At 40.1% G+C, this 12,171-nt stretch overlaps 2 protein-coding genes across 7 annotated transcripts in view; both read left to right on the top strand.

Moving 5' to 3' along the window:
• The first annotated feature begins 589 nt into the window (after positions 1–589).
• Positions 590–8,673, top strand: timmdc1 (translocase of inner mitochondrial membrane domain containing 1). 4 transcript variants are annotated; one of them, XM_038717046.1, is made up of 9 exons: positions 596–753; positions 1,776–2,113; positions 2,753–2,918; positions 3,265–3,353; positions 3,746–3,813; positions 4,675–4,753; positions 5,984–6,094; positions 6,236–6,419; positions 7,559–8,673. In XM_038717046.1, exons 2-8 carry the CDS (start codon positions 1,797–1,799, stop codon positions 6,384–6,386), a joined length of 981 nt encoding a protein of 326 aa, XP_038572974.1. In that variant the 5' UTR covers positions 596–753; positions 1,776–1,796; the 3' UTR covers positions 6,387–6,419; positions 7,559–8,673. The 4 variants fall into 4 exon arrangements, with proteins under 4 accessions (XP_038572985.1, XP_038572974.1, XP_038572967.1 ...); XM_038717057.1 differs by lacking the exon at positions 7,559–8,673 and having other exon boundaries at positions 590–664; positions 6,236–7,156; XM_038717039.1 differs by lacking the exon at positions 7,559–8,673 and having other exon boundaries at positions 6,236–7,156.
• The window catches only part of LOC119901416 (multidrug resistance-associated protein 4-like), a 30,155-nt gene continuing 25,568 nt past the window's right edge, over positions 7,585–12,171 (top strand). The window contains exons 1-2 of one of the 3 annotated variants that reach the window (XM_038717026.1): positions 7,654–7,723; positions 9,745–9,895. In XM_038717026.1, the coding sequence (XP_038572954.1) occupies positions 9,801–9,895 (95 nt within the window). In that variant the 5' untranslated portion in view covers positions 7,654–7,723; positions 9,745–9,800. Of the gene's footprint in view, positions 7,724–9,744; positions 9,896–10,135; positions 10,158–12,171 lie in introns of those variants that run through there. The other 2 variants (XM_038717030.1, XM_038717027.1) reach the window with 2 other exon arrangements.

The following is a 12,171-nucleotide window of genomic DNA, read 5'->3' as shown; positions in this document are numbered from 1 at the left end:
TTCCCATAAAAAATATGCAAAGCAACACAATGAATATTATTCAACATATAGCCTAGCTTTTTACAGAAAGTATTCAAATGTAACCCCCAGTCTAATGTAAACATTCTCTACTGTAATTTAATTACACATTCTTTCCTAGTAAATGTAATGGAATACAGTTATATTTATTTTTTAATTAAATTACACAACTTAATTACATATAAGTAGTTACTCCCCTACGCTGAGTATAGTATGTTGTGCAAACAATGTGTATTCAGTAATGCTTTTTGTTATTTTATTTTTTTCCTCTTTACCGGATCTTGAATTAACCCGTTACAAATATGTTTAGAACATAAAACATAAGTAAATAAAATAACAAAACAGAACAAGACACAATTATAAACAAAGAACAAAGGCATTACATTTTCAAAAAAAATCTTTACATATTTTAACTGTTATGATTGCTTTATTATTTAACCAAATAAAACTTCAATATAATGTTTAATTTCTATCTTACAATGTGCTCTTTGTTATTCAGTCAGTGCACAGGCAGCATGATGCTCAGTCCTCCACCGACGGGCGGCGCTGTTGTCACATTTGATTTGTGTAGCTGTTTGCACTGGCAGAGGTCAAAGGTCGGGAACAGTAGGCTATTGGAAAGTCAAGTTGAGAAAAACAGCAGAAGGTAATAATGAATATAAAGTGCATTAACTAGCGGTGTGGTACTTCATAAAATGAGCCGTTCATTGTTGAGGAAATCTGCGCCGCTTGCTGGTAAGCTGCTTTTTCCTTACAGAGGCTAATGATAGCATGCTAAGTGTTAGGCTCCCATTATCGGACAGATGTTGTTATATACATTTTTCCTTGATGACCAGTGGATGTAAACAGAAGGCTGACATTTAAACCATCATTTTACGTTGCACGACCAGTTATAATGTAAAGTAGTGCGGTATTTCTGTCACAGAGAAAGAAAAGTGGGGAGGTTTTAGACAAACGTTAGCTAACACAGCAGTGGAAAGTCAGTGTGACCTGACACAGCTGTGCGACATCAAGCTGATTGAGGAGAAGTCAGTCAGTGAACTGACGCTTTGCAGGACGCCTTTCGAAACAATTACCTGACCGCAGGTGACTTTATTATCATTATTTATTGATCTTTTCAATATGCTGTCAATTAGAGATGTATTTTTAAGTTAACACTGGTATTGACAAATGCCCCAAAAGATGTTGTAAAAAGCTGTCAGCAGCAATGTTTGTGATCCTCACATTATGAAACAACAAATAAGAGCATTCAACAGAAGGTGTTTAATTAAATATAGATGATATGGAACAAAACATTTCCCTCTCACTTTTCCTTCTCAAAAAATGCTTGAAAATTGTTGCTCTTTAGTAAGTTCTTGAAAACAGAAGACTGATCTCATAAGATTATTTCATTGGGTGGCATCTGTATTGTCCTGGAGACAAATACGTAAAGACACACTGACCTTTTTGTATTTTTGCATTAACCCTGGACCAGCCAACACACCCTTCTCAGAAGACCCGAGGGTCCCAGCAGTGCATTGAAAGCTCAGTGATACATTTTGAAGTCAAGACAGAAATCTTTTCCCTGAAAGTCTGCTTGTGTGCCCAGTGTGTTTTGATAGGACTGCACCATTTAACATCTGCTGAGCTGGAGCCTGTGTAGCCCTGCCCGGATTTCATTTGCCTTAAGGCTATTTATTTTGAGGCTGGAGCATAAGTCGAGGCAGTGAGTGCAACATTCCAACTCATGGCCATGTGTTTGTGCCTCTCTGCTGCAGCCTAATGCCAGCTGAAGCGTGATGCATCCAGAGCAGCCCAGAACGGGCTTCGCCCTGCAGAGACGGCAGGCAGATTCTGCCCCTCGGGCTGCGCTGAGCACCGGTCTACTGCAGGGCCTCATCCAGAGCGCCAGGCCTCCTTCCTTCTGCTTCCTGCTCCCCAGGGTCCACGCAGCTGATGTGGCTGCTGCCCAGCCAGCACAGATGCCTTCCTCCTCCTCCTCCTTCTTCTCCTCTACCAGTCCTGCTCCTGCACCCATCCCCTCTCCCAGCAACTTGGGCAAACCAGAATTCCCAGACACAGGATGGGACCGTATCAAGGACCTCTTTGACAGAGAGTTGGTTCCTTCTTGACATTCTCTATTCCTCTTTCACCCCTTTTATCACGCTGCTCTCTTTAAAAAGTTATATCTAGTTAAATCTTTTCAACACTGTGTTAAAAAAGCAGTACTGTGTCCTCCATACTTAAGATGTAGACGGTGTGATGTCAGATCTTGAGCTGAAACAATTATGTTTCATCGATTAATCAATTTATGTTAAACTACCAAACATTCGCTAGTTCCACCTTAGATATGTTAAGAGATCTCCTGTTTGGCATCAAGTGTGTGTTCTGACCATAAAGTTAAGAAGTTTAAAACCACAATTAATCATGTGGTTTTTTTCAACTTTCCCTCCAGGAGTAAAAATCTCCCTTTAAAATTGAAAAATATTTATGCAATTAAACATTTATGCGTGTACACGAAAGCAATTGTGAGCAACATAAGGTGTGGAATTAACATCAGCCAACAATCAATAGTTTGTAAATTAAAATTTCTGTTTCTATATTACTTGTTGAATGCAGATATTTTAATATCTAAACGCAACTTCACATAGATGGTTTAGTCAATTAATGTTTCTTGGAATTGCACTATTAATTGTGTGTACAGATGAGGAAGGTTCTGAGTTGGTTCTCAAAGTATTGCCTCTTGTCCTCCTAGTGTAACACAGAGGTACCCAGAGGAGCTGACTAATGTGATAAAGAGTGGCGTAGCTGCGGCACTGGCAGGCTTGATCTACGGCGGCCTGCCAGCAGCTCGCCATGCCAGGCAGAAGTATATCCAAGTCAGCCAGGCGGAAATGTATACGAGCCGAGTGGAAGCAGTGGTAAGTTATCGAGTGGCAGAAACTGAACTGTATACAGAGTATTTACCATTAACGCCTTTGTTGAATAACTGAATACTAGCAGAGGATTTAGAATTTGTGACAAAGAGTAAAGTTAGACTAACCTTTTCTAAATAATCCAACTTTTTGAATTGGACACTGATCAGTTAGTATTGGGATTTGTGGGAAATGATAAGTGCTGTAAATTCTGTCACTAACCCCTGATATTTGTTACTGTAGAAAGGAGCACTGGGAAAAATTAAATGGTTAATGTTAAACTCTGTTGGTCTAGCTTCATGGTAAAAACACAGCAGCAACCTTATGGTTGTGTCCTTTCTGTCTAAATCAGCGCTCAGCCCACAACGCAGCAATCCGGGGTTTCGTGAGATACGGATGGAGATGGAGCTGGAGAGTGGCTGCCTTTGTCACCTTGTTCAAGTAAGCAAACAAATCCATTATACAAGACGGGTTCTTTAGGTTAGGAGTTCTATTTGAGACAATGAACAAGGCTAAATTGTACGTAATAGAACTTTACAAAGGAGGTTTTGAACTTGTACAAATCAAATTGCTTTAGGTTTAAATATTTGCCTTTCAAACAGCTCGACTGGAGCGAAATTGGACTGTTTATTATTGTTAATCTGTTGGGAATACAGGCTGTTACAGGCTCTGTGACAACAACTAGGTGCTAAGTGTGGTTTAGGTATTTTAGCTCTGACAATAATGAATATAGAATATTATTATATCATATTCAGATTATTTTTACTTCCAGTGATCATCCTGTTGGTGTCTAAATGTCTTTCCCTCATCTGTCTATTCCGTTCCCTCTCTAGTTCTGTCAGCACAGGGCTGTCTGTGTACCGAGACAAGTATACCCTCAGCCACTATGCTGCTGCTGGAGGTGAGTCACATGGGCTTCAACGGGGCCTGATCACAACTATTTGATTTGCCTTTATTTATCCAGGGAAAGCCGTTCTTACTGTGTCACAACAAGGCTGCTTCACATTCACACATCTCCCCATGTTTCCATGCGGGAGTTGTTCTGTGCAAAGCAGCTCCAAAATTCACTCCTGTTGCTGCTGTGTACTCATCAGGTCTGTCTTGAAAGAGATTTTAAGTGTCAGCTACCAAAATTTTTGGAATATAAGCGTTTATTTACTGACAGAAATCCTGTCCATCCTGTTTTCTATCTATACAAACTCATTCATCGTTATTGTTGATGGTTTGATAGGAGGTGGTTATATTTCACCAGTTCCTTCCAGGATTGAAAGGGGACAAAATGCCCCAGACACTTCTAAACTCACACCTGCAGCATGGATAACTCTACTGCTGTCCCCCTGCTGGAGAGAAATGTCATTTGAACACACTTTGGAGATTGTGTTTCTCACCTTTTTAAGCGCTTGCTGTGGGGCAACATCCTCACTTCACATCTGACAGAGGGCCATCTCCATCTCTCCCCCACCATTATTTCCTGTCATATCTTTACTGCCCATAAAATATATAAAAACAGATTACACCAGAAATTCCCTGACCAGAAAATGAGATTTGTGTATTGTGAAGAAATTATGTTTTTGTCCAATTTCATAAAAGCCTGGATAATCTTTCAGCTCTACAACTACTCAGATTTCTGGTACTGACAGTAACAATGAGAGTTTTATAATCCTTGTTGAACCAGATGACAAATTGTTTTAACACAAACCGTACACATGCCAGCACATTTGAATCATGAATGATAAGAATAAATGTCTCTGTGTGTGAGCAGCTGTGACTGGAGGCCTTTTCAGGCTGAACCTGGGACTTGGAGGGCTGGTGGCAGGGACGGTCATCGGAGCAGTGCTGGGGTAAGGTTGGCTTCTGCTTCCACAAGTGTGCATTCACATCCATAGATCTGTCCAACTCATAATCTAGCATCTGCCCTGAAGGATTTGAATCCTCATCACGGCATTGAGTTACATCTTCAGAAGCTGCTATGCGTTTATTTTTTAACAGACATGCGTATTTGCTCATGCTTGTGAGCGTGTCCACATTCATGCCCCTGTGCTTGAGAGCAGTGAGCACTCTGGCAGCCAGCTGCGCTCCTCCCAGCAACCCTCTGTCGCCCAGCTGTAACCCCCTCTCTGTTCACGGTGCCAGAGGGACTCATGTGCGCTGCAGAGGGCCATGTTTTGGGTACAAGAGCAAGGAGGCAGGCCAAGGCAGCAGCTGCCCTTCTCCATTTATGCCATCTCTGTTATTCCAGCCTCTCATCTCCATCTACCATGGTCTGATCTGGACTTATGCTTCACTCTGTGTCTCCTCTACCCTTTTCTCTCTCTGTCCCAATTTGCACTCGTTCCTCTGGCCACTTTTAGCTGAGTGCACGGAGCCAAGAGCAGATTTGAGTTTGATTCTATAATGGAGATTGAATGTGAGGTCTTTGATGGTTTGACAGACTGGTTTGGATTGTCTCTGTGATCATCAGCTCCATGTTGGCTCAGCCTTGGTCTGTTCTCTTGTTGGCTCCATACTAGCCTTATCGCTGCCCCCTCCTCCTCCCTTTCCTCTCCCTCTCACTGTCTGCCTGAGGAAACAGCCACCTGGAGCATTTGATGTGTGCAAACAGCCCTGGCTCTGGCTATGCCAGGTGCAGTCCAGGCCAAAGGGGGTGAAATGAAAGCAGGCAGCTAATCGGAAAGCACATCACGCTCCAGATCTCACCCCAGAATCGTCCCCTTGTCCAAACACGTGGCGGAGGTGTGACTGGAAGGTTTGGGTGGGCCTGGAGGGGCTGCAGAGGAGGGCTCGACTTTGTAAGAGACAGCTGAGAGAAAATTGGACTTCACTGCTGCTTTGATAGAAGTTGTGTATGTGACAGCTAGGTTTGTTACAAAAAAAATGAATGTGTTTGGTAAAGTGTCAACTGGACTTGAACTTACATAGCTGATGTTTTCATCTGTGGTGCAGGTAGTAACAACCATTCTCAGAAAGTAAAGTGTATTTTCTGTTTTGTATTGTTCCAATGCAAATATACATTTAAACATATTTTGTGTTCATGATGATATTAATGATAATGTAAACTAACTTCTGCTCAGGATTCCCACTGGTGCTTTGATCATCAGCATGCAGTCAGTGGCTGGAGAAACTACCAGAGAGAGGAGGAGGAGAGAGCGCAGGGAACTTTATGAGCTCAGACTGGCAGAATGGTGAGACAGAAGATTTTAATGTTCTCATAAGACTTTGTAGGATGTTTCACAAAGTATTAAAAAAATGCAGACCCAAATTTACATTCAAACTGGTTGTTATCCTGACGTTTAACGGTCAATCTTTTTACTTCAAATCATAAGGGCGGCCCGTCTGCAGTTGACAGATGAATTAATTGGAGATCTGAATGTCAGCTCTCAGGCAGAGGAAACCAATAAGGACATGCAAAGGATCCAGGAGCTGCTCAGTTTACCACAGAATAAGGATGTGACTCAGGAATCAAGCAGCCAATGACAGAAACTGGCTGTTACCGGTTGGTAATTGAAGGTGGGACTTATTTCCCTGGACTCCACACACCTTTTCTCTTACTGAATGGAAATTGCTTCACATCAGAATTAAACAACACTGTTGTACCTCACCAACTACTGTACTTTTGTGACTGCTTAGTAGACATTGGTTGTACCAGGCAGTATTTGGACAGCTACGGTAGGAGTGTGTCTATCTTTGTGAGGACTAATTTGAGTAGACATGGGATATTTTGACCAGTCCACACTTTGGGACATACCTTTTTAAAGGACTGCCTGAAAGTTAAGGCTTAGTTTCAAGGTTCAGGGTAGAATTTGGTTCAGTTTAGGGTAAGGTTTGGAGTTGGGTATAGATGTACAACCAAGTAAGGCAGGTTTTGACTGGGAAAGAAAGTTCAGGCATGTTCCGTTTCTCAGCAGAGGTCTTTCACTGAATAAAAGGAGACCCCATATACTGCAGCAAAAACAGTATTATTTATTTTAATTTAACTCGACGACAATGTTTGGTGAAATGTAGCTTCTGCTAATCTGCTAAACTGCTCGGCAAATTTGAAAGGGGCTATATTGGCTTCATCATAAATTCAATATTGTCATTGGAATTATAAAGCTTTAATGGGGGGCTTAACCTTTTCAAGATTTCATGCGCCATTTCTACTTGATTCAACATTACACAGTACTGAGTGACTCAACTAATGTGATCCAAAATCACAAAGTTACCATTGTAATAGATACAACCTAATAAAACATCCTTAACTGAAACACACTTTCTGCTTTATTGACACATTAAGATCCTCTAAAATAACCTTGTTTCATCATATGCTCATCCCTCACAGACGTTTCATTTAGCTTTCAAAATTAGCTCCTGTTCTCAGCTCCTGTTTTTTTAGTGTCAGTTTTGTATTTATATGAATTAAAAGGTAAGTTGAGGAAAAATTAAACACAGTAAAGTGTAAGTAGCTCATCACACGCTGTTCTGCCAAGGCCCGAAGTCACCTTTCTTCACGTTAGTTATTATACTAGTTACTACGTCTGCTCCTTTCTTATTTAATGTTTTATTTATTTTTTACACCAAACAATTGTCAGTTGTATTACAAAATGGCTTAATGTTAAAATGGCATGTTTGTGTAGTGTGCTTTTGACTTTGCCTCTTGGGCTTTTCAGCAACTAGGTCAAAGATAGCCTTGGCCCCTGGTGTAAACAAGATGTGACACAGCAACAGCTGGGGCCCAGGATGCAGCAGTAACTGCTGACATGCAGATGACAGCCAATTGAAACAGAGTGAGGAACCCTAGCTGTCCACAGCTTGGTCAGTTATGATAAACGCAGGTAAACGTGATTCATTAGGAAAAAAATATATCGTTTGTTTTCCGCTGAAGTGTGTTTTAAACATCAAGCACTGAATTATTGCAGGTAGACGTGGCAGGTAAGGAGTAGAGTATTTTGTCAGTTGTCTCTAGCTGTGTCCCAGCAATCAAACTGTAATAATGAAGAGAACAGTGGGATGATAATTTTCACATGGAAATGTCCACATTTCAGACCTTTTCATTTATGTTTTATTTGAATGGCAAGATATGTTAAACCTTTGCTGAAACACAAACAGTTTGGTTTAATTGACTCTGGTCCCATCCCATCATGACCAAGGTGCAGCACATCTACAGTCCCACTGCATAGTTTAAGGGCATATACTTATTTGGGTGGAACAACATTAAAGCTATTTAAGCAGTTTAATTCATCCTGACCACTTTTATCATGTAAAATTGTTTATTTTTATATTATGTGTCACCATTTAAGATGTATAATTTTTGTTTTGGAAATACAGTCACAGGAAAAAGGAAAAAATATGTGGTGTGTTCAATTTAAACAGTTATTTATTTGCAAGTTAGTTTAAGCATACTGTGTTTGTCTATTGTTGTGACTTGATGAATATCAGATCACATTTTACGACCACTTAATGCAGAAATCCAGGTAATTCCACATTGTTCACCTACTTTATCCTGCCACTGTGTAAATATTTTTCTGAGAAGTACAAAAGGGACAACATGCATTTCATGTTGTAAAATGACAAGTGAACCTTGTTAATGTAATATCTGGCAAAAAGTTTGAGATTATGTAGCCTGATCACTGTAGTTATCCTCTCAAGCAAGGAAGGAACCGATGACTGCTTTCAGAGCAATAACATTTTATAAACATGCTCTCAGTTCCCTCTATTGGTAACTTTGTATAACTGCAAATGTACTCTAAATAAAACATAAAATAAATACAGTATACACATGATACTACATTTCTCTCTGTAGCTTTCAGTAACATAATATCTGCCAGATACTTTTAGTTACATTTCACCTCTGTTTACTGATGTTTTTAGCTAATGTAATTGCAGCAGGTGTGTACTCTGTATAGTGCCTGGTGCACAGATGCTGCCTTTGAGTGCTGCTCGTAAGAACGAGTACATGGAGAATGGCGTTTTGCTCGTTCTTGCAAATTCTGTAGAACCGGAAACATTTTTTGTTTTACAGAGAGGTCACACTACTGGCTGTTGTAAATCTAGTGGCACAAAAACACTTAATGTACAACAAATATGTGATGTTTACGCTGAATATATATAGGGCAAAAACTGAGGACAAGGTCAAGTATGCTCAGAAACGGGTTCAACTATGCCTAAACATCAGACAAATCTAATATAACAACTAAATTAGCCAAAGTATGTGCTGCTTTCTAAGAGAAATAATACTGATGAATACCTCTACAACTAATAGGCCCACTATGACCACTTCTATTAGGGTACTTTAAATAGTAATAGTAGTAGCAATGGTAGTATGATGCGATAAGTAGGCTACTTATTGTTACTGAAAAAACAGGTTTTACCGATGCAATAATTGTTTTAAATGGCTTCTCATTTGAATTTTATTAATTAAATAAAACATGTTGAAGTAAACATACAGGCTTCTAAGGGTTCACTTTTAAAACACAAGCCTATATGCTAGTTGTTGTCTGTCAATAATAGCCTAATGTAGATGGCTATTAAATTACCAATGCTAAGTTATTTGTGAAATCCTGCATGGTTTCCATGCTGCAAATGCCACATCCCATAGTCACTTTCACTTTCATTTGGTACTTTTTGGCGATTCGGTCGCGTTCGCCTATGTTTGTCATATATGCCTATATAATAAGTCAACGCGGACCCGAGCGGCTGCAACAGTGTTGTTGTTATGCGAGTCTCTGCTTTACATGATGTTTGCAAACTACACATCTGGTGAAATTATAAATTGTCCCTGAGTTGACTGGTGCGCAAAGACAGTTGCGTCTTCCAAGGGGAAGTCGTCCATGACTTGACTGGTGCGTGTGGACAGTGTCTTCTCCAAGGAGGCTCGGTGCTACCGGCTGCTGAACTGATGCCAAATTGACAATGACGATTAAGAAGGAAGAGGAGAGACTAAATCCGTTGGTAGAGCGACTCAATCCGCTGGCGACTGCAAGGTTTCTGTCAAGGTTGTTTTTGTGGTGAGTGATCAGTCACAAGATTTCGCATTAGTAAAAGCAAAGTTTCCGTCCCGGAAGAATAACTCCCGGCACATCCCATTCCCAATTAAAATAATTCCGAAAATAGCGTTTATTCATATTATATCTGTGTGTTTTATTATATAAAAACTGATATACGTTTCCTGTCCTTGACTTCTTTTTTTTTTTTCCCCCTATCCCGTCATAAATACTGAAATTGACTCCCATCCCGCTGGAATCCAGTGACCCACATTCCCGAAAAAATGTAAGCCTCTAGAGAACAATAACTGCAGCTTTTGAAATGTGACTAGGGCTGGAAAGACTTGAGACATTTAAGCTTTGACACAGTAACTACTTAATTTGATTCTCACAACTTTAAACACCTGCTGAAACTCAAATACAAAACAAATGTAATTTCCATCGTACAATTGTATAAATGTGAGGAATCATTTAAGTTATATCCAGGCATTTTTACCATAACTTATAGTTAATCCAGCAACAAAATGTTGATTTTTAGATTTCCTATTACATTGGCAGTCAGTATTACAATCAAAGTGATCTTCAAAGAATTTGTTTGGAATTTAGCCCCTAGTGGGCAACCACCTTTCAGTATCCCAAAACACTGTTGAAAAAAGGAAGGGAACACTTATCAAGCAATGCAGTATAACATGTCAATTTAACTTCAGGGATATCAATCTGTACCGTTGGGTGGGAGTTAGGGATTGTGAATTGATGTCACTTGTTTCGGTGAAAGTGACAACAGGTGCACTGAAGAGACAACCGCTAGACAACTCCCAAAACGGGAACGGTTTTGCAGGGGGTGGCCACAAACAATTGCTCTCTCATTCCGACTGACTGATCTTTAGTTTTGTATTTTGCTAGTGTCCTTGTCACTACTAGTAGCATGAGGCGGCACCTGCAGCCCATTCAGGTTGCACAGGTAGTCCAGCTCCTCCAGGATGGCACACCCATAACTGCTGTAGCAAGAAGGTTTTCTGAGTCTCCCAGCAGAGTCTCGAGTGCAGGAGACGGGCCTTAGTAGGGCATCAACCTAGCAGCAGGAGTGGTATCTGCTCTTTTTTGCGAAGGAGGAACAGGAGGAGCACTGTCAGAGCCCTACAGAATGACCCCTACCAGGCTACTGGTGTACTGGCCAGCACCGTGCAGCTCAACTGGCATTCGCCAGAGAACACCAGAATTGGCAGGTCCACCACTGGTGCGTTCTCTTCACAGATGAGAGCAGGTTCACACTGAGCACATGTGACAGACATGAAAGAGTCTGGAGATGCTGTAGTAAACGTAATGCTGCCTCAACATCATCCAGCATTGGTGGTGGGTCAGTCCGGGGAGGTTTATCCTTGGAGGGTCGCACAGACCTGAGTCTGCTTTTGAGTCTCTTTTGAGTTGCTGTGATAAGTGACGCAAGTTGGATCAGCCTGTGATTTTATTTATTTTTATTTAAATTTTTGTTGTGATTTTGAATCCAGCCCTGAGTGTGTTGGTGATTTTGGTTCCCACTGACTGTTGTTACGTCACTTTATTCTCAAGTAAATACACAGTAAAGATTTTGAACTTTGAATTATTTCGTTTATGGAGATCTGATGTGTAATTAAAGTGTTCCCTTGTTTTTTTTTAAACCATGTTTATGAAATATGAATTTAAATCTAGGAGGAAGAGCTTGATTACAGATCAATCATTTTGGACCTACATTCAATAATGCCTAGAAGATAGAAATGCCACAGATTCTATTGAGATCACATAAGTGTGGTAGCAGCCTGCTATGTGAAGAACACTGAACACCACTTGAAGATTACTTTTTGGCTTTTACTGCAAATACCTATAGTGTTACCGAAGTAAATAATTAAATCATCATTGTTTGTCAAGGGTGTTAACTTGTCACCTTTCAGCGAAAATGAAAAGCTCTTGCCTGTCCTTTTTTTTTTTTTCAAATCTGCATAGCCTTTGTAAAGTCTATAATTATCCAGTCTTATACAAGTTTATTTATCATATTGCAACGCAGGGTTGTATAACAAGATGAAATTGTAGTTCCCTTTATGCTACTCTCAAAAGGCAAAGTTATATATAAACATTATATACAGTAAATAGGTGGATAAATAACAAGTCACAGAAATAAAAACATTTAGCAACTCTTCTCCCACAAAATTAATGTTTTTAATGATAGAAAACTAAAGTTTGATGAGTGGGCTAGAATGTCCACTAACGTGTTTCTTTACCAAAAAATATTTTTATGAACTATACAAAGAAACAAGAGGAAACAA

This window comes from Micropterus salmoides, unplaced genomic scaffold (assembly GCF_014851395.1).
Source record: "Micropterus salmoides isolate LMB-PRFRI ecotype aquatic unplaced genomic scaffold, ASM1485139v1 Ms_hic_scaffold_1, whole genome shotgun sequence".
NCBI classification, from domain to species: Eukaryota; Metazoa; Chordata; class Actinopteri; order Centrarchiformes; family Centrarchidae; genus Micropterus; species Micropterus salmoides.
This window is presented reverse-complemented; position numbering and strand designations above follow the sequence as displayed.

Coding starts and splice junctions, on each gene's coding strand:
- timmdc1 (XM_038717046.1), top strand. CDS start 1,797: ATGCATCCAGAGCAGCCCAGAACGGGCTTCGCCCTGCAGAGACGGCAG. Junction 2,114..2,752: donor AAGGACCTCTTTGACAGAGA/GTTGGTTCCTTC, acceptor TTGTCCTCCTAG/TGTAACACAGAGGTACCCAG. Junction 2,919..3,264: donor CGAGCCGAGTGGAAGCAGTG/GTAAGTTATCGA, acceptor TGTCTAAATCAG/CGCTCAGCCCACAACGCAGC.